We start from the raw sequence: 27,736 nt of genomic DNA, 5'->3' as shown, positions 1-27,736 counted from the left end.
TATTTTAAAATATAAAAATTACATGTAGAAGGAATAAGATTGTGCTTTTAGAAGAATTATTTACTTGCCATACTATTTTACATAAAATAGAAATGACTAAGTTTATTTATTAATTCCCACTGAAATATTTAAATAAATGATCTTCATGAATGCTATATAGAGGCAGAAAAGCCCAGGGATCCAAAGCAATCCAGGACAGAAAGAATACTGTGGGTGGTATCATCATACCTGATATTTAAATTATACTACAGAGCCATAGTAATAAAAACAGCATGGTAATGGGACAAAAACAGACACAACATTGGAATAGAACAAGGGTCTGGATATAACTTCATTTGACTATAGATACCTGATCTTTGACAAAGATACCAAAAATAAACATGGGAGAAAAGGTGGCATTTTTAACAAATGGTGCTGGGAAACCTGATGTTGACATGCAGGAAAATGAAATTAGATCCTCACCTCTCACTCTGCACAAAACTCAACTGCAAATGGATCAATGACCTCAGCTTAAAACCTGATATCCTGAAACTGCTGGAGGAAAAAAGTGGGCGGTACATTCCAATACAAGCACAGGAAAGGCTTCTGAGGAGGGCTCCAATAGCACAGGAAAGACTAGCAGCTGACAAGTGGAACGCGATACAACGGAGAAGCTCACAAATAGCAAAGGAAATGGGCAAGGGAAGGAGACAGCACACAGAAAAGGGAAAGTCTTCTCCAACTACACATGAGAGAGAATAGCATCAATAATGTACAAGGAGCTCAACAAAGCAAACATCAAGAAAATCTAATTTAAAAATGGGGTATGGAACTGAACAGAAAATTCTCAGAAGAAACACAAATAAACATTTATAAAAGAAAGTCCAGCATCCTTAGATAACAAGGAAGTACAGATTCATCTATTCTAAGATTCTCTCTCAATCCAGTCAGAATGTCCATTATCAGGGATACAAATGATAACAAATGTTGGAGTGGACATGGGGAAAGGGGTACCTTTATACACTGTTGGTGAGAGGGAGAACTAGTGTAGCCACTGTGAAAATCAGTCTGAAGGCTTCTCAAAGAACTAGGAATAGAATTGACCACTCCTGGATATATAGTCACAGCACTTTATATCTTACAAGAGAGATACTTGAATATCCATGTTCATTGCTGCTCTATTCACAATAGCTAAGAAATGGACTCAACCTAGACATCCGTCGACTGATGAATGGATAATGAAAATGTGGTGCATTCATACAATGAAATATTACTCAGCTGTATAGAAAAATAAAATTATGAAATTTTCAGGGAAATGGGTGGAACTGGGAAAAATTATAGTGAGTGAGGTCACCTAGGCCCCAAAAGACAAACACTGCAAACTTTCTCTCCTATGTGGGTTTAGCTAAACACTTCTGTGTGATTAACCCAAAGTACATGTGGAAGCCAGGAAATCAGAAATGGGTCATTTGGAGGATACACTTAAGGAGGGGTGGTAGAATATAGGTGAAATGAAATCAAAGGAAGGGGGTCCTTGGGGTAGAAGGGTTCAAGTAGGAGAGATGGAGATGCGGAAATGGGGGGCAGGGGCAGGGTTAAACAAAAAGGAAGGGTGCATGAAGAAGTCACATAGGAACCTATAGTCTTACAACCCAAGCAGAAAGTCTAAGAGAGGATAGTAGAGGATGTCTGAGGGGAAAGAACCTGGGGCAGGAGGGGGGGGGTGAAATGCCAGATCTGAAGTTTTAAGCAGGGAAAGAGATAAGAGGCTGAGGGAAAGGAGGGAACAGTGTGGGTTAATCAAAAATAAGCATGTATGAAGAAGCATTATGAAAAGCCACTAGTTTGTAAGACAATTAAGAATATAAAAACAGTAACAGGAAGCAGAAGAAATTTGAACAGAGTTGCCCCAGATGAACGAAAAATGCTGCTCCTAGAAGACACAGGTTACCAACCAAAATCTCGGTACCAGGCATGGGACCCCTCCTATGAGTTACTGGTCAGAACGGCCACAGAGGACCCAAATCAACACAGGCTATTGCCATTGTTTTTGGTTTCACACCACAACTAGATGGTCAGACCCTACTGCTGAAGACACTTTGGATGTAAGACACAGGGAATTCAACCTCAACTGACGAGCGAAGTCTTCCTGCTGGCCAGCTTTCATAGTGCTGGCAGGTGCTGTGCAGCTGCTGGGGGAGAGAAGATGTCAATGATCTGACCCAGTAGTAAACTGTGCATCCTACAGTTCTGACCTACCAGGTCAGATGTTTTCACTGGTTCAAGAGTGGCAAGCCTGTTTATGCAAGTAACCAACTGCTCTCTTGACTGAATTTGAAGCTTGCTCCACAGGAGGGGATTCATGTCTGATAGTGTAAACATGATCAAAGCCCCATGGTTAGGGGAAACAGACCCAAGGGGGAACATTTTGAGGTTTTATTAAACGGTTATGCTGTCAAACTGCCTTTTACATATTTATGTTTATACCTGTATATTTGTGCTGCTCTTAACATTGAACTGAAAAGATTTTCGTTGCAGTGATTAGTACCTAATATAGAGACTCATGACTTTTCATAATTCTGAGAAATGACAGCGAGTGCTGAGTCATAGATAGGACATCTGTCTCATCCTTCCCTCAAAGCCCAGGAATATCCCAGAAGAGGGGGCAGAAAGAATGTAAGAGCCAGAGGATGAGGAAGCATGCTGTGAAATGCTGTCTTCAGGGCATGACATGGCTGTTGCACACATGAACTCATAGCAACTGTGGCCATGTGCCCAAGATCAAGGCAGTTAGAACTTCAAGCATGGAGGCATGAGCAGCTTCCAAAGCCATCCCTAACTGAGGAGCTACTGGTAGTTAATGGCTGGAATGGAGGGACAGTCACATTTCTTCAAAGAGTGACAGTGGCAGGTTGGCCATGCTGCAGTGGATAACCCCGCAGCCATGCATATATGGGCAGCACTGACTGGACTCAGTAGGTTATAAAAAAGGACTTAAAGCTGGAAGGAAGATATATTGGGGAAAGTGACAGGGATATTTTATTAGATTAAAAGAAAACGGAGGTAACTTTGGACTATTTTTAAATTTCTTAAAAATGGAATAATCCTTTAGCGTATTTAAGAGTTAAAAAATCATATTTCTTACACTTGGCCAGTACAGAGATTACCCAAGATTCCTTACTACTAGACTGTGCCAAAGATATATATTTTGGAGAGAAAGTGTGCTCTCCAGGCCAAGCACTAAGCAAAGCTCTGCAGACCTTCACTCATTCCCAGCTGGCCTTCATAAGAAATAGGAATTCCTAAATTAAGGAAAAATTATCACTGGCAGGCCTCAAAAATTTTCATCCACCAATATAATAGACAACGTTAGAGAACATGATGTAATCTGTAATGGTGAGTGCCAATCCATAACAAGGTTAGCAGCACCGTCTCAGGAAATTTGTCTTTGGGAATAAATGAGATATTCCAAAGTGGTTTAACAAGAGTGAAGTGGCATTCGCAGTGGGGAGGAGATGGGGGGTAGACAGAGGGAACCTGGCGGAGGGGAGGGGGGGCTGGACGGCAACTTCCCTGGAAATTATTAGAGCAGCATTCCTAGTCCTTTATGTCCATGCTTGGCAGTTCCATCTTTCAGCTTTTCAGTAAAGTGAGGGTGAAACAAGCATACTTAAGAACAAAAGCTGGGTTTGTTTAAGATGTGCTGCTTATTTTGGTCAGTGTTTTGGTGTCTTTTTACAACAGCTTGCTGGCCTTATTTAACACATGTATTTGGAAATGAATCCATTACTAGAGATCAGACACTTGAGGCTCTCTCTCTCTCTCTCTCTCTCTCTCTCTCTCTCTCTCTCTCCCCTCCCGCTTCCTTACCCTTTTCCTAATATTTTACTATTATGGGACCTTTAATTCAAATGTTTATGCACAGTTATAGCAAATCATGAAAATGTATGTGGCAAGATTGAATAAATTGCTTAAGAGTGATTTAAGAGACTTGACTAGGATGTGAAAGGGCTGCCACCGCAAAAATTAAATCAAGAATACACTGATCAACACAGCAGTAGAAGAAAATAAGAACACATTACAAAGCAACTAACTGACATAAGCCTCAGGTACATTGGTAATTTTGCCAGATCATAGCCCAGAATCCATGGGTCTTACACAGGTTAAAACAGCAACACAAGACCTATATCTAGATAATTCTGTTTCATCACCATAATTCCAGGGATATATCTCCCCACATAGAGAACTCGTGCAATGACACTCATCCAATTTCCTTTTGAAATGAGGTACTTTCAAGGTCTAGTTCAACAGATTTTTGTTAAACGTGGACCACGTTCTTCTGTGGTCATGTAAGAAGGAGCAATGTACGATTTGAAAATTTTAAAGTAATTTTATATTACTTTAATAAACAAAGCCTTGAAAACAGCACAGATAGCAACATATAGCTCTTTAAGGTATTCCAGCCTGACATCCTTGCCATTTAACATATTACTTTTAAAATGAATTTCTATCCTAATGGTGTCCTGAGCCCTGCCACTCAAAGGGAAAATCAGCAGAATCTGTAGAATTTTATTTGAATTTGACATTCTCTGTTGTAATTTTGTTTATTTATTTTTTTTTAATTTTCTCTGGAAAGAAGATGATGCTCAGTTTTAAATGTTAAAAGTGTACAATACTAAAATTAAATGTGTCCACATACAAAGATGATACCAAAAAAGTTTGCTATTCTTAAAACTCACAAGCTCACTTTTTAAAACAAAACAAAACAAAGCAAAACAAAAACCAGGAAACTGGAGAGATGGCTCAGCATTTAAGAGCATTGACTGCTCTTGCACAGGACCCAGATTTTGTTCCCAGCACCCACATGTCAGCTAACAACTATCTGTAACTCCCAGTTCTAGGGGATCTGGTGCCCTCTTCTGGCCTCCATAGATGTCATATGTGTGCTCTTATAGATATATAGGCAAAAACATTCATACACATAAAATAATCAATAAACAAAAAAATTTTAGTTAAAAAACCTAAGCAAAAAAAAAAAAAAAAAAAAAAAAAAAAAAAACAAAAACAAAAAAACAAAAAAAAACACAAAAAACTCAACCTGAACGAGGCTGGAGAGATTCCTCAGTAGGCAAAAGCATTTCTTCTGCAAGCATGAAGACCTGAGTCCGAATTCTTAGCAACCACTTAAAAAGCCAGGCATGGCTGCATGGTGCCTGTAACCCCTGCATTGAGAGGAGGAGACAGGAAGCTCCCAAGAGCACCATCCAATGCATACTCCAGTGTAACCCCCATCTCAACCTCAAGAATCTTTACTGACTCAACTATCAGGATACTTAAATAAAGATGGGTTTACTTTAAAACTGCATTTTAAGTAGTTTCGGTTACTTTATAGGAAAAAATGAAGTGAGTTATACAGCTATATAAAATTGCATTAGTTTAAGTTTCTTGAAAAGAATATTATTACTTGTCCTAATACATATTAACTATCCTAAAACTCAGAAAGCTGAGGCATGAACATCATTAAGTTTGAGGTGACCAGAGGCTATACAGTGATTTGTAGTCTAGACTGAGCTATATAATGATACCTTGTATTAAAAAATAAATGTATAAAACAAATAACACACACAAGTATACTCACATATATACAAATACATATATGCACATACATATGCACAATATGAAATACAGTTGTTATAGAATTAGAGACAGAAAAAAAATCATAAATCATTGAAAGACATATAATGCTTGAAGTGTTTTTGCTTACCTGGTAAAAACTGTGGGTCATTTATTCAATCAACATATCTTTTCTATAGTGCCCCATTCTGTTTGCTGAGAGAGTTGTGAGAAGGGGAGAGGAGTTTACATATTCCAAAGGAAACAGCAGCAGTGTAAGACAATAAGTAATTAACTGAGAACAATAGTGCAGTCAAGGGCCAAGAGTTCCGGAGCTTCAGTTCTTAGAAAAGCCTGTGAGAAATTAGGCGCTTGAGCTGCTCCCTGGAGGCTTGGATGTCTGCAAGAAAAATGTTGTAGACGAAGCCTGTGTAGACACCAAAGTGAAACTTGCTCAGGCCAGAACTTAGTGGAAACTCTGGCTAATGAAATTGAGACTGAGAAGACAATTCTGAATAGGTCAGTTAGGTCCGAACAGGAGAAGCACTGAACGAGACTATTTGGGAGTGGACAGTAAGGTCACTGGGGGTTCTCCGGAAATATAGAGGCTGCAGAAAGGAACAATGAAGCCATCTTCTGTGGACAGATGGATCTGAAGGGTAGTTTGGACCTAAGGACAGCGTGACTAGCCCTGGAAACAAAATAGAGTAGGGACTGCACTATCCTGGGAGTAACAGCAACAGAGACCAGGCTACCTCTGTGTGGGAAAATAACAAGAACCACAGACGGCCTCTAGGCAGGACAGCTCAGGAGATGAGATTCACATTCTTCCAGAAAAAGAAAACTGGAAGTGAGCTCCTAGAGCAGGTGAAGTTTGAGCTGAAAAGGAAGGCAAGAGACACATAATTCGGTCCGCAGCACGCTTGGCTTCCTTGCACATCCGTTCTTGCCTTGATGCTCGCGCTGTTCCCCCTGTTCCTCAGGCACTTCCCCAGTTCCCTTGGCTGGCAGTTCCTGTAACCAGCGACCTCTACAGGTGGGAGTTTCCAGACTGCAGGTCTCCTAAGCCTCCCTCCCTCCCCAGCTGCACTTATGCTTTGAAAGTTAAGACATCGTTTAGATGCCGAAGAGTCCAAAATTTATATTTTATCCCAAACCTCTCCTCTGATCTATCCACATCAGTATTTAGCTTTTTATTAGCTCATGAAACTGCCCAAAAGAAATCATATTCTTCCTCCTTGCACTTAATCCTCCAAGGTCTCCTGTCTCATATTCACACAAAATTCTCTGGCTGGAAACTAACACAGGAATCATTTGTTACATGTAACACCTTGCTCTACAGAAAACTGAGCCTAGTTTTGTTCAGTTTAGCTTGGCAAAATGGCGTAAATTCTTCACTCTCCCTTAGAAATTCTACAGCAATCTCAGAACATTTCCTTAAATCTATGGCATCAATTGTTCTTAACCTTTTTTGGACTGAAAAGTTTTAAGGATTTAAAATGTAGGATTAAGCCAGGCATGGTGGCGCAGGCCTTTAATCCCAGCACTTGGGAGGCAGAGGCAGGCGGATCTTTGTGAGTACGAGGCCAGCCTGGTCTACATAGTAACCTTTTCAGAGGATGGTATGATAAGAATAGGAGGTAGGAATTGGCTAGGCAGTTAGGGAAAAAAAAAAAAAAAAAAAAAAAAAAAGTAGGATTAAAAAAATCTCATAAACTGTTAAGTGTACAAAATTAAAAGTAACATATAGATATGGCACAGAAGTAAAGCAACTTCTTCCAACCAACATGAAAAAATGTTCTTTGACCATCATTCCAGAAAAACTTTACTAGATACAGATGGACATGTATACCTCCTTCGCTGACACTTTCTAACATTTGTGCATTTATTTAATAGTAATCCTCAGAAAACCTTTTCATCATCACACATTTACCTATAAATAACTTTGAAAAGCAGCAGTAGTCCACTCCATATATCATGACTTGAGTAGCTCATCCTTTTTTCCTTTGTGTTACTTGGGATTGAACCCAAGGTCTTCTGGATTATGGAAAAGCACTGTACCGCTGACCATAGTCCTTACGGCATCATTTATACAACTAGTTAATGGATGTATAGGTTGTTGCCAAATTTTTGGTGTCCTAAAGAAAGCCGGGCAATATTCAAATGCTTTAAGTGCACTAAGTTGTGCATCGAGGCTGGAGAGACGGCTCAGTGGTTAAGAACACTGGTTGTTTTTGCAGACGACCCGGGTTTGAATCCTAACACCCATATGTCAGCTAACAACTGTCCATAACTCCAGTTCCAGGGGATCCAACATCCTCTTCTGTCCTCCATGGGCATTGCATGACATGGTACACTTACCTACAATGCAGGCAATACACGCGTACACATAAAATAAAAATAATAAAGTATAAAAAAACTGCATCATTCTTGGTACAACACTTGTCAATATGATTCTCTGGTATTTGTTTATGGGATCCATGTTCAATTTTATTGTTTTATGTAATTATTTATAATTATACAATTGATAAACGATTATTTTTTCTATCATTATACTTGTAAGCAGGATAAAAAACAAGTGGGCAGCCCTAAACACAGGTACACATGAGCACTAGTAAATGGACTCAGTATATATGCAGAAATGTTTGATTATTTAATTAGCATTCATTTATTAATTTAGTGTGTATGTGTGCAAGTGGGGGGCATGCATGTGGCACAGTGAGTGTGTGGAGGTCAGAGGACAGTTGTGGGAGTCATTCTTCCACAATTTGGGTCCCGGGGATTAAATTCTGGCCTTCGGGCTTGACAGGCATCAAGTATCTTTACTCGCTGAATTATCTTGCTGGGTCTTGGGCTTCTTTTAAATAGAGAATGAAGTATTTAGGAATAGAGATATTTATTGTTTTGTAATCTATACTATTAGAGCTATATCAAGTAGATTTTAATATATATATATTAAGAAAATAGTTTTTAGTAGAAATAATCCAAATGCATGAAGACGTTTTACAAAAATAAATTACAAAGTAGGCAAGGTATTATATTGTTTTCAGCCAAAATATTGTTCCCAGAGAATATAAAAAAAATTAAGACACAATTTTGAGATTCATAGTGCTTAAATCTTTGAAATCTTCACAAGCAGGGTGACCAAATAAGTAGAACTCACCCATTTAAGTGTTATTTTATAATCAGAAAGTATGTGGTTAGATAGACTGATGGATTTACTTGTCTTTTAGGGATCATCTTAATTTTCAGATTAATTTCTCCACTGTTCATTTGAGCATGCCTAAATGATGGTGGTTTTCTTTCACAGGGTACCTTGACATGACTCATTGCTCTCCACACTTTATATCTACACAAAGATATTCTCAACTTGATGTGCAAGCAACTTGTCCATAACAACTGGCTGCGCTTCCAGGAGTATGCAGGAATACATTATTTCAAAAAGACTCATAAGCTATAATGAAAATGCTGATTTAAAATGTCATAATTTGATGTGTCCACTTTCTAGAACTTTACAGTACTGGATAAGCCTGAATTTTAGAATATGAATTAATTAAATATAAGGATAAACCACGAATAATCAATTTGGTTCAATAAGTTGTTAATAGTGCATGGAAGAGCTAAGTCCATTAAAGTTTTAAAAGGACAAAATTATAACAGGTAGATAAAATATTTGTATTTGCTCTTCTGCCTCCAGTAATGCAAACCAGAAGTTGTAGAAGTTCGAATAAAGGCAGAGAATATGCCATTTCATTAAACACGAGGAAAGATGTTATTTTTCAATTCACTGTTCCTTACTTAGGACAGCTTAAATGAGTGAATGCAGATTTATGTCACCACAGAACATGTGGGTTCTGTTCTACTCTCCCTGGAAAGATCTTCAGGCCACATCTACATCAGACACAGTCAGAGTGTGACACACAATTGTGTCAACAGTTAACCCAAGCCAGACCAAGGGCAAAGCACTGTGTGTCCTAGTTTTGAAAATTCTGTAGCATCAGTGAAATAAACATAAGCTATGTCCATGGCCCTATATCCAGTTAGAAATCAGAGGGAACAATTTATAACAGTTTTTTTTTTTTTGTATTCACATCTTTTTTTTTCTTGTGGTATTAGGATTTGAACCTAGGGCCTTGTGTACGCTAGGCAAACCTTCCACCACTCAGCTACACTGCCAGCCTGGGCTCTGTTGTTTTTTCCCCCTCCCTCTTAAACCAAGAGTAATTATTCTACTATTCACACAAAATTGCCCCAAATGTAAATGCTAGAAGTCTCTAGGTTCACAGACGTGATTCCCAGGCAGTGGGAGACCTGAGGACATGTGGCTTCTTTTTGCTGATTCAGCTCATAGATGTCTGTACTACCAGGAGAAGACTAGTTTTCCATTGCTAGACTTTATGGGCAGTAAATTAAATATTCCTGACCAAAGGCAAACCAAGGTTTAATATTAGGTCCACTTAGATGTATTGACAGTTTAAAATGCTGAGTAGAATGTGAGTTAAGTTGACAGATTAATTGCCCTCAGAGGAGCACAGACGTTCAGCACCAACCGCACACATCTTGTTGCTATTTCTGATCCAGAGACACAGCTGATAAGAATAAGAGCTCTGTATTTTCTCCATCCAGGAATACTTTAATCACTGAAATGTAATAGTCTCAGCATTGTTCCTTTTGTCTGGAATTATTTGGGGATGTTCTTCATTTTAACATGAAAGTGATATCTTAGAAGTAGAAAAGGAGCGAAATCAATAAAATGCACATGGAGCCACTGGTTTTAATTTGTGCACACTGCTATTTGAATTTGTGATGCCGAGACCTCCAGAAGGAAAAATACAATGTCTTTAAGGAAAAAGAGAAAACATAATTATATGAAGAGAGGGGAGAGGGGAGAGGGGGAGGGAGGGGGAGGAGGGGAGGGAGAGTTGAAGACAAATAAGTAATAAGGAAAAAAATAGGCTAACAAAAGCTAAAAGACCTTGAATAGAAACCAGCACTTATTGGAGCCACCCTCTTCCCCACCCCACAAAAGCTATGTTCTAGCTGCACTGTAGGAAAGCACCCAGCAAACTTATATAGAAGTTACCCACTACAAGAGTATTTAAGAATTACATGTATAATTATGGTAAAATTGAAAAACATTTTTTTTTCAAATCTAGCATAAAAACCAAAATCAATGTTCTTTATGATCTCCGCATTAATTTTTGCTTAAGATATAACCAGAGGCTACAAAGTAGGCACAGTTTACTAACCAAGGTGTTAGCCGCCATGTGGGGGCTGGAACCAAACCCAGGTCCCCCGCAAGAGCAGGCAGTGCTCTTAACCGCAGGGCCATCTCTCCAGTTCCATAGTTCTATCTTTCCTTCTTTTTTTCCTTTTTCTTTTTTTAAAAAATAATGGTATCCAAACATTTTTAGACTAGAATTGCCTCATCTAAAGAAAACATACAGGGATGGGAATTCACGTAGGCATGAGAACACTTGTTTAGCATGCATGAAGCCCCGAGTTTCATATTTAGTAACAAAATACACATAAATAAATGGGAAAAAATTAAAAAAATAACATCTAGAACTTCACTAGCTGAAAGAAATAAGCGTTGAGTTTAAAGAGATGACTTAGTGGTAAAGCATTTGCCAAGCAAGCATGAGGACCCGAGTTTGGATCCTCAGTATCCATGTAAAAGATCAGGCATGGCTACATGTGTCTGTAATCACAGCTCTAGAAGGGTAGAGCTAGGCAGAGCCTGGGAGTAGCCAACCATCTGGCTGAAATGGTAAGCATCAGGTTCAGCATGAGAGCCTGCCTCAAAAATAAGGCAGAAAGCGACAGAGAAAAGATATGGAGCATCAATTTCTAGCCCCCACACACGCACACACATATACACAGGGGGAGGGAGAACACATATACACAGGGAGAGAGAAAGAGAGAGAGAGCACATATGCATGGGGAGAGAGAGAGAGAGAGAGAGAGAGAGAGAGAGAAATTAAATGGAGTAGGACCAAGAAGTGTTCATACCTGTCAGCATTAGCTGTTGTTTTCCCTACATCCTCACCATACCCTGAACCTTCAAAGACATTATTCTATTATATAAAAATACTTTTGTCCATTTCCCATGTACTGGTTTAATCATTGTACTCATTTATGCAAAACAGTCCTGGCACTGTGTCCCAAATTTTTTGGATGTCAACCAATGTGCTTCCTTATTTCATGTCCTTACAAAATTAAAAAAAAATTCTTCAAAGCATAAAAATTTGCTCCTTAATAATTAGTAGATGTGAAAAACATTACCATTGAAATCTACCTGATGACATTATATCCATGCTCAGATGCCAAGGAATTCTGAAAGTAACCGGCTGTGACTAGTAACAATCAGATATATAAAGATTACATATGCATGTGCAAACATCTAAGTGTTAATTGCATTAAAAATGAATTTTTCTGTATGAAACTGTATTTTAATAATGAAATGGAGATCTTTTTTAAAGGTTAAAACCTCACTCAATTTTTATGTCTTATAGGGTTTATACTGAGTACAATATTGTATAACTGTAATAATTCAACTGTAAACTAAAAAATTTACAGCCAATTTTGAAAGAGATGCATCTTAGCTCTGGAACTTGTTTTTGAATATGTCAATGCTACTGTAATGAAATGCTTCTTCTAATAATGTGGTTAAATAAATAATTTTTAAAAAGTGATTAAAAAAATCCTGAACACAATAGAAATTAGTTGTGGGTAGTTTGGAATTCACTGATGCCTGGAAGTTGCTCACTCTGAAGAGTGAATCAGTTAAAAGTTGTATTATGTTGCATATTTATTTAAAAATGCATCTCAGTCTCAAAGTGAATTTGGAATGTTGAAAATAGTGAAGTCAGTACAGTTTCCTGAGAACTAAAATGAAATTTTAATGTGAAATCTATTGTTAGGAGGGGAAGCCATTAACACACACACACACACACACACACACACACAAATGCACACACACACTCTTATACATAAACCCCTACATCCACACCCACACTCCACACAGTCCCTCCTCCCCAACAAAAAAAGGGATTAGATTTAAAATGTACAGAATTTCATATGGGACAACACGAAGCAAGCTGGATAATCACAATCTTTGTATTTGCTGAATAGACATTTCTTAGAATGTTCTTCAGGTTATTTCTGGAAGATTCCACACTCCTTACTGTGCCTCAGAGGCAGTCACTTTCCATTTATCAACAAAGGAGAGAAGGTTTATGCCTTGTCTAACTTCAGGATTGCAGGGTTCCATAAGGAGCACAGTCCCCCAGCTGAATGTGGGGTTATGTTAGTATTATGTTACACCTTGGCCAACTAGTTCTTTAGAGCTGTTTCATCTAGATGTGACCAGAATTTTATCTTAAAATATACTTTTAAATATTTTCCAAAGGGAATATATTAGATGTTTTCTGTAGTCCAAACGTTTATGTGTTCCACTTACATAAAAAACTTTGGGAAAACAATACTGTTACTGTGAAATAACATACTGCACACTGCTTAATGAACTCTGTTCACTGAAGTTGACCAAAGGATTTCAAAAGTTTTGATTCCTGCCCCTTTCTTGACAAGCCTGTGCCCAGTTTAGGACATGTCCTATTCTTATAGGTTCCTCTACAATTCTGTTAATACCTATGTGCCAAGTTTGTTTCACTCAAATAAAATAAAATAAAAAATAAGTATTCTGGTCATTTCCATTTCTGTTACACACAACTCAGAACATGGATGGGGGAGCACTACACCTATCAAGATGTGAGCTCCCTTTTTTAGGCTTCTGTTTCATTGAATGAAAATGCCCCCCATAGACTCCAAGTATTTGAGCATATTATCCCAGTTGGTGGCACTGTTTTGGGATATCTTAGAAGGTGTGGCTATGCTGGAGGAAGCATGTCACTGGGCAGCGGGATTAGAGAGTTCTTAAACCTTGCTGGATCTTGAGTCGCTCTCTTACTTCCTGTGCCTGCTTGAAAATGTGACAGCTTAGCTTCCAATCCAGTCACCTCTGCTGCCATGCCTCCCTTCCATGATGGACTCTTGGCCCTTTGGAACCTAAAGAAACTAAATAAACTCTTCCTTCTCTAGGTTAGGGTTCTACCACAGCAACAGAAAAGTGGCTAATACGGCTGGTAACTCCTTTACTCATATTTCGAGCTAACCTACCTGACAGCATTCTATTATATAAGTACTACTGAACATCTTTTCAGAAAAAACTATAGCAACAAATATTAGCAATAAAAAATATTAGCTAATTTTGAGCTTCCTGTGTCAAGTGCCACATTAAATACTTTATTTTATCTCAGTCTTTCAAGTAGCTCCTTGGAGGTCGTGGCAGATAGGAGTTAAATTTGGGCATGGAGCACTGTACCTCCTTTGATGTTATCTTTGCTCTCTATGCCTCAACTCCACACAGTGATTCTCACCTTAGACCAGTCACCCATTCGCCACACGTAGCACTTTGAATAATCTTCACAGTCCTCAGCCTCCCTGGGTCTGGTGGAGAGGACACATTTCTTTCTTGGGTTAGTACACCGCACAGTCCGATGACGTACACCTTTGCCACACTTGACTGAGCACTGAAAGATAATATTAGAGGGTTTGGATAGAGTTGGTGATTAAGAGATACTGACTACAGATTAAGGCAGGTTCAGTAATGGTTTCTATCATCTCTCATAAAGGCTTCATGCACATACAAGTCAGTTAAAAGAATAAGAGTTAAGTTTAAGGATGGTGCCTGTATCAGGCCAGTTGGTGCTGAAACAGTGTTGGAGGCAAATGCTTTCAGGAACATTGCCCCATACATAGAAAATAATAGAACATTAGGATGATTTGAAACAAATAACATACCATGATCAAAATATAAGTGATACTGCATGTACAATTATGTGCTGTAACTTCACCTTGTTTTTGTTGAGTCACTCTTCTGCTTTAAGAAATATTGGTGAAAATGTCATTTTCTCAAGGAATGCCATTTCTTATGAACATTTCATGAAAATAAACTAGATAAATTACTAGAGAAAATAAAATTAATTTTTATATAGACAAAATACTCCTAGAAATAATTACTTTAGATGGTCTTATGGGTTTAAAATATAATTTGGTTTAAAAGCAGTTGAGCTAATTTCACAAATAATTGATGTTTCACTGGAGATGATGAGACAGGCATTAAACACTGTCATATGTACAAACATACACACAGCATCTCTGTCTTCCAAAGGCAGGCACTAATGACTGCAGACATGGACACCAACTGGGGTATGGGCAGAGAAGTGGTTGGAATGAAACTTATATGGTAAAATGTGAATGTATAATTTATATTCACATCTGAAAGAGTTCCAAAGAGGCATGGTACACTTTTAGCAATGATTTCATCACAGTAACTGTCCTGACCCCACATCATTGCTCAGAGCAATGAGGTAGTGAGGTAGAAGCCGTGCTCAGGGCCTACTCACATTTATACATTTAATAGCACCTGAGTTCCAGAAACATGAGCATTGAAACAAGGACACTGAAAAAATTTAATCTATTTAATTTTATGTGTGTGTTTTCCCTGTATGTATGTTACTACAGCTGTGCAGGCAATGTCCATGGAACTCAGATCTGGAACTGGAGTCATGGGCAGTTGTTAGTCACTATTTGGGAACTGAACCCAGGTCCTCTGCAAGAACAGTCAGCACTCTTAACTACTAATCCATCTCTCTAGCTCTGAGAGCTGGCATTTGGATTTAGTAAATATTCTACAAAATCACAATTGTCTCAAACCATTTGAGCATTAAAGCGGACTATGCACTGTGATTTGGTATTTTAAAATTTTATAGTTCTACATTTTGCAATAGAAAGAGTCCTTGATCCACACTTTTTCTCTAGATGAACTGATTCAACTGGGTGCAAAATCTGATATAACATTAATTTTCAAAAATTCACATTATGAATGAAAATAAATGCACAAACTCCAAAAGCAAATTGGGCATTTTACTGATGTGCTTTTTGTTAGGTTGAGATAGAGAACAGTTAGAAAACAAATTATCTAAGACTCTTCATGCTTACTTTTAAAAGAGTAGCTAGTCATTTAAGAGGATAGTCCCTATTTATCACTTTAAACCATATATAATACTCTGAAGTTATATAGATGAATGATTTTGTTGTGTCTACATGGAGTGGTCTTTACATATGTATGTTAGTGTTTTTGTGTGTAACCATGCACTTACATAGTAAAATGCTTCAAAGACTTCAGTGAATATATGTAATAAGTGGCATACGTAATTATAAAAGGATACGCATAATGGTAATGGACAATGTATCACTGTGGATTCTCATGGGATGCACCTGTGTGCGGCACAGGACAAGCCATGAAGTGTGTGCTGTACTGAGCCCCGCCCTAAGTTGCAGCTCTACTACTTATGTAGATTTTTGAGTAAACGAATTCTTCTGAATTATATTATCTTCATTATAAAACAGTGAAATTATTTTCTCACACTGGCGCTTATATATAAGCAATAGCTTAGATATGAAGTAAAATCTCATTCTTTGCACATAAAATGATTGCAAAATGTTAATTTTCCTTCTTTAGCTTTTAAAAGTTCATGAAAGGAGTCAAATATGCACTTTAACATGCGCCCCTCAGGAGTAAGAGCAATATTTACACGTAAAAATAATGAGAATTCCTGAATGTATTTGAACTGTGCTTTGGGTTACATTATATTTATAGAATATAAATCTGCATTTCCAGATTCTCAAAACTGACTGTATTCCCTTTCTTACGAATAAAACTAACAGACGGTACTACACATAAACTGTTCAGTAAAACAATCCGGGTCACGACACAACACAGTTTTGTACAAACTAAGGGTCAGAGAAGGAGAAGGGAAGGCTGTGGCGTTTGCTGCACCTCGGACCACACTCCTGCCTCCCACACCGTCATGCAGTCCTGGCCCTCACAGCGCTGGGCAGCAGCAGGCTTGGGCCCCAAGCAGTCTCTCTCCCAGGCTCTGACTAAGGTTCCGTTGTTCAGTTGCTGGGTGCAGGCCACCTGCCTGCTCTGCACTCCTTTCCCGCACGTTCGTGAACAGGCCGTCCATTCTGTCATCATCCACCTGAAAGGACAGCAAAGGTCATAGGAAGTAAACAAAAAGATGTCTACCTACCACATACTGCGCACTTTTAGACTCAACAGAGTTATAGCAATTTGTTGATTTTATGCAAATCCTAATTATCTCCCAAATACTGTTTTCCATTGCTTTGAATGTTCCATAATTCTTACCTCAGCGTCTTGTTCTTGTTCAAATCTAAAGTGCGTGTGCAACGCTGATCCTAGTGTTCTGCCTGCTAATTCCTGCTCATCATAGAATAGCTTTGGGCATAGAATTGCTTGGCTTGGAATTATTCCTATTCTTTGCATTTTAAATGTCCAGGAAAGGCCTACTGAGGAACCACAACTATTGCAGAGCAAAGGAAAGTAGAGGCATACGGGGCTTCAGCGACTTCCCAGACACGGAAGTATACTATCCCGAGAGGGCAACACAAGCTTCTCCAAGCAACTGCCTAACTCTGATATGATCACAGGCATGAATTTATCAACGTAATCTCATTTTAGTGGTCCTCAGGTCTTAAATAAATTTTTTTCAGTTTACTAATCAATCGCTCAGCCAACATGCACATATTTTAACAGATGAAGAGTTTTTTTTATTCCATATAGTAATCAGGGTAGCAGTGTGTGCCTATGCGACCACCATGTCTGATGACTTGAGATGTGCCCTATGGACATTAAACAACAATCAAGTTTCATTTCCGGAAGGAACCAAGGCCTATGCTGGAGAGTGAGGGTCTCTTCCCCCATACTGTAGTCACCCTTGCTCTCATGAATGAAGTAGCAACATGCTACATGATGATGTGAAGTGAGGAGAAGGAGCAAAGCACTGTGGGTCATCACAAAGCTACCCTGCAATCGCCACACCAATAGAACTGCTGCGACCCCGGGACAGTCCATCTGATAGCCGAGATGACTCCTAAATGATTAGAAAGTTAACAGTGGTGGCTTGGAAGCAGGAGGCCAAAGGATGATTTACATCCTGAGGCTTTAATTGCATTATGTGAACAGCAGAAGTTTACAACTTACGGATTATTATCTATAGAATTTTCCAGGGTTGACAAGATGGCTCAGCAAGCCTGCCATCAGGCCTGATAATCTGAGTTCCATCCCTAGGACCCACATGACAGAAGGAGAGAACTGACCCCTGTGGGCTTTCCTCTGACCTCCATACACCACAGGGAACACACATGCACGCAAAAGGTAAGAATAGCTAGAATATTCCACTTAACTTTCTCTGATTGCAGTTAACTATGAGTAATTGAAACTGCAAAGAGTGGGCCACAGAAAGGGGGTATAGTATATGATACTAAATGCCATGCCATTCATGTAGAGGTCATGGGGCAGCTTACAGGGGTCAATTCTCTCCCTCCATCGTGGGTTGCAGGGATTGAACTCATATAGTCAGTTTTGACGGGAAGTGCCAACCTCACTGGGCCCCTTAAGTTGCTTCTTTTTCAGGGTTTTTCATCGTGGCAACAGGAAGAGTAGCAAACATGATCTGAGTAGAAATTTGAACTATTTTCTTCAAGCAAGATGGAGAAGCTGAAGACAAGGAGGAGAGAATGCACTCTGCCAGCAGGTCTTAGGAAAGTTTTCTGTGACAGCTCTTAGTGACTGCCCGTGCTCTTTCCTCTGTTCAACATGCTGTCTAACCTCAGTGATACTGTTTCTTTGTGTTCACATATACAGCCTCCCTTTCCCATGGAGGACAATAACAATTGTTAATAACAACAACCACAGAAAACACTTCTAATCTCTTGCTGCAAAAATTTCTGACTCAGAACTGAACTTACTTTTTAAAACTATTCCTTTGAACAAGTTACTATTAAGGCATTTTCTTACCATGGATGAAGGCATCAAATGAGCAGTAAACACAGTACACTTTACTCCTTCATGGACCAAGCCAGGAAGTGAGCAATATACTCTCATCCTTAAATTTAAGCTCATTCAAAGTTCCTGATGCATCAGTAAAAGCTAGTCCTTTCAACAAAATACCAAGATTATACTGCATATATAATAAAATGGTGTTTTGAAGGTATGACTATTTCATGAAATAATTTAGCATTTTAATAACTATTAAAAGGGATATGAAAATAGAAAATGAAATCTCCGTAACTGTGGTGACTGTAAGAATCCAGATTCTTTTCTGACATGATAAAGGTCAGTGGGTCTACTTGTGTGTCTGTCTAGTGCTGAGTAGAAAGGATTCAGGATCAGGATCTGCCTGCTGACAAAGACCTCACATGCTAGCCTACTCAGCTACTGCTGTGGATTTTATATTAATATACTCTCTTTTGCAAATTATTTTCAAATCATTCTTGTATTCTTTCAGAAGCATATATCCACATGTGCATTAGGAGTCTCAGTGCAGAAGAAAAAGAAAATTAAGAATCTGCCTTCAATAATTTAAAAGCATTGAATCTATTGAAAAGCAAGACTGAAATCTCAACATTATAAAGGAATAAAATATTTTTCTAAATAGCTTAAGTTTCCACAACATGGAATGAACCCAATCTGCAGGGCTTGATAACTTCATTTTACAACAAGGTAGAAATTGGGAGCAAAGAATTGGAGGCCAAACCAGACACTGAACATTTAACCCAGATGACACTAATGTATAAAGAGATCATTTAAATAGAAGAGTGAACTTTGGGTAACTGGCAATTTTGTTCCTCCCATGTACTCACCACTCTTCTTCACTATAGTAAAGAGTTGTGAGGAAGATCATTTGCACAGGGCTATACATTCTTTGCATGCCTGAGCTGTAGAGTGTCTAAACCCACCATAATTCTATTGTGTAAGCTGTTATGAGGGGGGAGATGAACTCTGACTTTTCAGTGCACCTGAGCCTCCACAAGTTCCGGAGTTTCAGATAAGGTAAACATTTTTTTCACTTTTTGTCATATCATCACTAAAGAGGTTTAGGACTTTTGATGCTAGAGCCAAGTCTTACCTAAGCTCAACACTCATTTCTAGGAGAAAGCAGTTGGACTTTCAGGTCCTAGGATGGAAGGCAGGCTAAGGACCCATGTCACTAGTCTGCTCCAGAGCCACATGCAGGCCTACTTCCTTGTCGACTTTACCTTCAGTTCCTGAGGCTGGCCTTTTCTATTGTTTCCCTACTTGCATCTGCTCAACATTAATATTTTGTCTCCTATTCATGAGCATCTTGATTATTTTGTTGCCTGGTAGTCACTGGAGAAACTATGACCCAGGTCAGGAATCTGGTGGCCAGATAGTAGGAACTGAACATTTGTCTCAAGACATTGGGGCAAGAAGTGAGGAACTGGCTAGGCATGGAAGGACTGAAGGCCCCTGCTGTTCTGCTGGGCCTGGGTCTGGCCAGGCCTGCCTTGATCTATTTCTTTCTGGAAAGTTCTAGCATCTCATATCAGATAATTTGGAAGCAAACAGCTAAATTTAAACAAACAACTACATTTTTGAAGCGATGATTTATAGTTTCTACTTAAATTTAACATCTAACCACTTACATGGGGAGGGGTTGTTTTTACCCTAAGAAAACCTTGGCTATAAATTGCAACCTTACTTTCTCACACCTCGTTTGGTTCCATGTTCATGCTTTGGTACATACTGCTTTGCAATGCTATGAAGAAAATGTGACCTCAGTAGCATTCTGAGTAAGTGTTAAAGGACAGCAGCCGCGTGGTGGCCAGAGCAGTGTCACCTCGTCTGGCAGGGCTGCTCATTGCACCTCCTAATCTGTGGCTCCGGCTTGCTTAGATATTTGCATTTCTTGTTGTCCACGATGCTGACATTCTTGCTCGTGATTTTTGAGCAGGATACTGTTGTCTTCCTTTCTCCTGCAAAGCAAAAGTAAACAGTGAAGGGGAGATGTTCAGAGCATATAATTTTCATAGATATTTTAAACCAATTTTAGGTTATAGCAATGAACATGGTGAGATTTATGAATTGTGACACAAGAGGCTTAAAGAGATGGCTCAATGGCTAGAAGCACTGACTGCTCTTGCTGAGGACCCAGGTTGGGTTCCTATCATCCACATGGCAACTAACAACAATCCATAGCTCCAGTTCCAGGGGATCTGATGCCCTCTTCTGGACTCCACAGGAACTGCATGCACCTGATAGACTTACTACATGCAGGCACACACATGCACACATAAATTAAAAATAGAAAATCTGAAAAAAACACGTTATATAAATCGCATGACAAACTATATTTCTAGGCTTAAAAATCTTTCCTTTGAAGGTAAATGTTACAAAGTGATAATGGCAGTATAAATTAATATATTATTTGAAGATTTATTGGAAGAACCCAGCCATCTTTTATCATTAAGTGGTCAAAACTGTGTGTATAGAACATTAGGATACTATTCCCCAAAGCATGTAAACAGGTACAATTCTGTGTACAGATTTTTTCACTCTTGTGTATATAACTAGCCCTCTGCAGAGAGCCACAGACAGAAAGCTTATTGTGTTTCTCAAACTTCTACTCTTAGTACTTCTGACCAAAGCCCCTAAGAATTCTAGAAATCATCATCATTTTTCTCAAACAGAAGCCATGGAATGTTTACCATATTTCACCAAATTTCAGAAATCTTACTTATCTACTATATCTGCTAAGATAAAAGTCTGTGTAGAGGAGGTGAAATCTATTTATTTATATGCTATATTCATTTTCTCAGAGACCAATAAAACACTTCTTTGATAATACTATTAGTATTGACTTTAAAAGTCTAACAAATATGTTCTAATTTATTTTTCTCTGTAAAACTATATGTAAAATCCTCATGAGTAAAAGGTTTAATACTGTGTTTAACTTACTGTTTGAGAGCAACAAACAATATTAAAGTCCGAGGGTCATGAAGGACTAAGGGGAAATCGCAAATCTTATTGGTAACTGTTGAAATGCCCATGAGTTTGATTTTATGACTATGCAATGGTACATAGGAAGGTCAGAGCATTCATGCTGGATATGCCAAACAACAAAGACTAAGCCGGCATCAAAGAGGTCACTCTGTCACTCAGTTAACAGAAAGTGATGCTGGCATCTGGAAGGACCAAAGGAGGAGGTGGCATAAATTATTTAATTGTAAATTACTTTTTCCTTTGACTTCAGTGAACGATTAAGAGAAAATGGGGTGGCCATATAACCAAAGTGGCATCAAGAACCTTTCCTTGATTTCCTTTTGATCAACACTGTGCATACCCCGCCATAATTTTTAGTACACAAATGTAATACATCTACACATAAATACAGGTTAAATGACAGTTATATCTGTGATTATTGCAAATCAGTTTTAGATTTTCAATGAAGGGAGGATAATGTGGAAAAAATTCTGTTTGTGAACAATCTTAGGCTTTCGGTGGCATGCAATAGAGTCAACACAGACAACTGAATGGCAGGCAGGTAACCACCCCTTTTCCAAGAGTGGGAGGACTTATGCCTCCTACCAAGACACTGGCACTCTGAAACATGGGTCCATGTGCCAACAGAGGAAAGCCCTTGAAGTGATCTCCAACCATAAGTTAAAAAGTGCCCTTCAGGACTGAAAAACTACAGAAAACTCGTGCTTTCTAAACAATTGAATTAGGAGTGTTCTTCCTCCACACAGCACATGGCCTGGACTGCAGTCCAGATGGCTGGATTGCAGCCTCCTTAGCCAAAGACTTAATGCACAAACTGCTGAAGGCAACAGCGATCTCGCAGACTTCAAACACCTTGCAGAGCTTGCATCTTATGAAGCAAGAAGACCTGATGCCACCACAGAGAAGAAAGTATCTTTTAACCTTCAGGCAAACATATAGCAACCCATTCAAGCAATTCTTTGCAAGGTCAATAGGGTGCAGAGTGCCAGTGGACTTGATCACAGCAGTGCTCGACACCTATCAACTTTAAGTAATCTGCACACAAATTGCTAGAGAAGCACAAGGAACTTAGGTTTGTTTTTCTCCATAGAGAAAATGGGGCCCATGAAAAGTTTGTGTTTGTTTTCCCTTTTCAATTTACTTAAAGTCTTTTATGCATCAAGGGGGGTCTTTTTTATTGAGCTTTTAAAAATTAATACATTTCCCATTCAAATCTAGGCTCTCTCTCCCTATCCATGCCTCCTGCTGTCCCCCCACCGAACCCTATGTACTCTGCCATACATGCTGACTCCTATTCATTCAGGGGTTTGTATACAAATGTCCTTCAGTATAAATGCGTTCACTTCCGTCTGTCTAGTCAGTCCATCCAGTGGTCGTATGTAAGTCATACTCTCTCTCACCCAGCAGCAAGTAGTCTCAAGTAGTTCTCAATCTAGTCCTGGCCCGCCACCCAGTTCTCATCTCCCCTTTGGGTCCTTGTTTAATTGAGCTGACATGGGTTGTTGTATGAGTATATTGAGCAGCTAATCAAGCAATTTTTTTTTATAATGATGGCACATGAATTACTTCTACATTATTATGACGAATACTAAAAACACTATTAAAATCAATATTACTTTTGTAAAATATTAGTTTATAGAATATGGTTCTTTAATCTAATTTAAATAAGAGCACTTTGCTAAGTAAATCACATGGAGGACAATCTAGAAATTTTTTGCTGAACATATATGTACTTGCAGACTACGCGTCTGCATGTTTTTTCAGTTCCTCAAAAGTGCCTAATATTAAAAGGAAACTGTGAAAATGATTTATCCAGAAGTGTTTTACTTTTGTAGCTACTGCATTAGGGGCCCATTTTCTGTATGTAATAAATTAGAACCTCAGTTTGTGCATCTCTAGTGGTTTATGTGAACATTATATTTGAAGGTGATGGTGTTGGATATTGGTAACGACGAGTTTAAGGTAGTTATGTTTACCCAGCGAGAACAGATTAAGCTGTTTAAAAAACCTTTTAGGTATCACTATATCAAGAAATTAGCGGAGTGTGGTATTGCACGCTTTTAATCCCAGCACTCAGGAAGCAGAGGCAGGCAGATCTCTGTGAGATTGAGGCCAGCCTCATCTACGTGCTGAATTCCAGGCTAGCTGGGGCTAGAGGGAGACCCTGTCTCAAAAACCAAACAAACTAAATAAAACAAAAAAGAAATTTAGGTAGTGCTTTACTGGTGCTCTAAGAAAGCACGAAGTGTACGATGCATAAAGAGAGCAAAAACATTTCCACAACAAAGCAACGAAACTCATGTCATAAGCTTTAGGCAGTTTGGAGAAGTTGAGCCCTATTTTGTTTATTTCATTGTTTAAAAAGAACATAATCATGAAAGCTGTATTACTCAAACACAGACACATTGTGCTTATGAAAATAAAACCAAAACCCACATGGAAATGTCATTGTTTGAATTTTTTCTTTTATGTGCTTTTATTTGTCAACCAATACAGGCAGTTTCAATTCTAACGTCTAATAGCTGTATCTTCAGGATGTCTAAGATTGTAGAACCTGGCAGCCAACAGTGTGAAGTAACTTGTTTTCTGCCACCACTATGAAGCTATGTGCTGACAGCACACAGTACTTGTTTATGGCAGTTAACTAATGTCACCTTTAGGTTACACTCATTTCAACAGTCTCGTGGAAATCTGTTAGCATGTTTCAAATTTAGTGATAAGAAAAATAAGCATTATGCTTATAAGGACTACAAATTTCCCCCCAAATTTTTATTTATTTTCAATAAATATAAGTGTGACAACCAAAAGTAAATAGACTAAGATTAAGGTCATTTTCCTGAGCTCATAGAATTATGTAAATTACAGTGAATTATGGAAATTATATAAAAAGCTGATTTTTTATGTATGCATTCTATAAAATTGATGAGCTTAGACAATTATGACATATAGTGTTCTTGGTCATTTTTCTAAACCTTCATAAAATATTTTCCCTCAGGGTTTTAGATTAATAGTGAAGTGAATTTTTAATTCTATTTTTTTTAGTAAGTAGTTTTTCTACGTTGCTCATAACCTTCAACATATAATCCAATCTGTTCATGCCATTTCCACACATATAAATATTTTAATGAGATCATATAACTTTCAAGTTCGAGTTTACTTAAGTACTAGAGTCACATTCATTGACCTTCAGGAAATGGTTTTCTTCCTATTCTTATGATCAAGTCAATTCTTATTTCCCAGTCCTCAGACTTTTCACTCAGATGACAAACACTCCTACTAGCCCCAGTGACTGTGGAAGGCTTTCTAAACCTCCCTAGAGGGCTCTGCTTGGAGACTTTCTTGCCTGCTCTGTTGGTCTGTCAGTGACTTCCCTGAGAGCAGGAAGCACTGCTCTTTACTTCATCCAGCAACAGTGGATAAAGTTTATCTCAATACTCAGATTCACTGAATGATGAAAGACTCATTTGCAAACAAAATGACAAATTATAGGAAGTAATTAATTAATGACAAACCCAGTCCATGAATCATCATGTTGCCATTAAAAATCAAGTTTGTAAAGGGCTTACGGCAATATAAAAAGGTTTTATTATATTTAATAAAATGGAAAACAAAATTATATTTTACCACAGAGTAAAATAATGCACAGAAAAATGGTAATTGTATTTTAGTGCATTTTCTTCGGTTAATGGCATATATTTTGGAACATGCCTACAATAGTAACTTTAAAACTGAAAAACATTCAGACATGGTGGCACATGCCTTTAATCCCAGCACTTGGGAGGCAGAGGCAGGCAGATCTCTGTGAGATAGGGGTCAATTTAGTCTATATAGTGAGTTTCAGGCCCACAGAGGCTACAGGGCAATCTTGTCTTAATAAACAAAACCCAGAAAACACAAAACCTCCAAACCAACTTTACCATTAAAAATATTTTCTGCCTAACATATTCTAAAATATTTAAAGGCACAGCCATCTGAATACTGAGATTGTCTCCAGTTTGGATCCAAAGGCATGCTTAGCTCCTTATACCCTGGATTTAGATAAGGAAAGCAGCAACTCTAGGGGTATAAGTGTGGTCAGCTAGAGGGACTTTGACTCATGTGAGGACAGTGGAATGCTGATTGCTATTTTCCTTCATATTGCATCTTTTCAGGGATGCAAAAGCATAACTCTTCATTTCTTATATAATACATTACTGTATCTTTCTACTCCATTCCAAAATTTCTTTCTTTAATAAATAAACTTAATTTTTAATAACTAAAGTAAGTTTCACTGAAATAAACCCTGAAGGGGCACAGTTTCTGCTAACTCCACAGTCTTTAGATGTCTCAGAATGATTCATTTTTAATGCCTCTGAAGCCCACATCCCTCAAAATAGGTCCTTTGTATAAAAAAAGAACTTTGTAGGGGACTGGAGAGATGGCTCAGTGGTTAAAAGCACTCACTGCTCTTGCAGAGGACCAGTGTTCAATTCCTAGTACCCACACGGCAACTAACAACCATCTATAACTCCAGTTGCAGGGGATCTGATGCCCTCTTCTGACTTCCACAGGTAATGCACTGCACAGGTGCACTTGCACACAGGCGGGCAATACACTCACACACACAAAATAAAAAAAAAAAACAAGTAAAAATATTAAAAAAGAACTTTTGGAATGATCTGATTTGCCAAACCAAATTTAAAATATTTGTTTAAATACGCTTAGGTATTTTAGAGCCCCAAGGTAGTAAACATTTATTTCACAAATACATTTTTAGCTGTTTGAAAATAAATGGACTAGTTTCAATGCCTTTAACTTAGATTTTATAAAGCCCATGATCAAAAGTATATGCTAGTGAGCTTATTCATGCATATGTATATGTATTTATATATAAATTACAGACATTGGGTTGGAGAGATGGCTCAGTAGTTAAGAACACTGGTTGTTCTTGCAGAAGACCCAGGTCCAAATACCAGCACCCACATGGCAGCTAACAATGGTCTGTAACTCCACTTCCAGGGGATCTGATGGCCTCTTCTGTCCTCTGCGGGCATTGCACCATACAGTTGCACTTACCATGCAGGCAATACATGCATACACATAAAACAAAAATAATAAATAAAATATTAAAAAATACAGACATTGTATTATGTAATGTTAAATTGTTGAAATGTTTGCTTGCATTGCCATGGTAAAACAGTTTGAGGTAATTATAATAAAAATTCAGCTAGACAATTCTGAATAACATAATTATGAAAACAGCAGGTCAAACACTGAAGTTTGATGCTGCCCAGTGATGTGCTGCTCGCTCTTACATACCTGTGAAGCAAAATAACACTATTACTACTTCTCTTTTCTGCTGAAAATAACTTCTGTGTGAATCTGTTTCCAATGTTCTGTGCTTTGAACAAACACCCTTTTAACTCATGAATATGCTGAAAGCTGACAAGCTTTTTCTGGCCATAATATGAACAGTGCAAAGTGAGAAGTGATGCCATTCCTGAAATCCTGTCCCTGCATTTTATGAACTGAAAAGGAAAATACTATCCAAAAGCCCAGAACTATTTTGGCATTGAAACGAACATGCCCTATTAACATAGAGATAATTGAAAACTGTTGACTAAACACAGTGGAACATAGTCTCAAGGGAAGATTTACACAAGCACAAATCACATAGAAGCCATATGTAGCTGGGACTATTTTATAAAAATCCGCCACTGAAAAAGAAAATCAGGACATAATCTAAGTTCTTACTTAGCAGGGCCATTTCTTTGTATTCAAAGAAACACTAAATAACCTGTAGGGCACATTGTTTATTTCATGATAGAAACAGTATGAAGGCTCTCAGCTACCCTTGAAAACATGATGTGGAGGAAACTTCGTTCAAATCAGCATCCTCTGTTCTAACCCTGACCACCCTACACGGGCATGTGATGGGGGAAGTCATTATTCTTTATGCATTTTCAGTTTCTCAGACTAGAAACTAAGAAGACATGTTGGAGAATATCTACTATTCTTTCTGACTCTGAGCCTTAAAGAATGTGTGGTGAATCTCTATTGTTTAGTACTTAGACATTGACAAAACATTTTCTAAGATCTGTAAAAAAACTGTTAAATGATTTTTCTTTTCAAATTGAAGAATGATGTGTTCTCTATATTTAACTAACTCTGATGCAACTTCTATCAGACCATAACTACAGGGAAGAGAAATAT

The 27,736-nt window shown here is 38.3% G+C and overlaps 1 protein-coding gene across 1 annotated transcript in view; it reads right to left on the bottom strand.

Moving 5' to 3' along the window:
- The window catches only part of Adamts19 (ADAM metallopeptidase with thrombospondin type 1 motif 19), a 318,916-nt gene that overhangs the window by 5,702 nt on the left and 285,478 nt on the right, over window positions 1-27,736 (bottom strand). Inside the window, exons 19-21 of the mRNA XM_008854345.3 lie at window positions 20,382-20,517; window positions 16,496-16,700; window positions 14,031-14,183 (exon numbers count right to left, since the gene is read on the bottom strand). Coding sequence (XP_008852567.1) covers window positions 14,031-14,183; window positions 16,496-16,700; window positions 20,382-20,517 — 494 coding nt within the window. The remainder of the gene's footprint in view (window positions 1-14,030; window positions 14,184-16,495; window positions 16,701-20,381; window positions 20,518-27,736) is intronic.

This window comes from Nannospalax galili, unplaced genomic scaffold, assembly GCF_000622305.1.
Source record: "Nannospalax galili isolate Female #2095 unplaced genomic scaffold, S.galili_v1.0 scaffold427, whole genome shotgun sequence".
NCBI lineage: Eukaryota > Metazoa > Chordata > Mammalia > Rodentia > Spalacidae > Nannospalax > Nannospalax galili.
The sequence above is the reverse complement of the archived record's forward strand: the minus strand, read 5'-3'. Positions and strand labels throughout refer to the sequence as shown.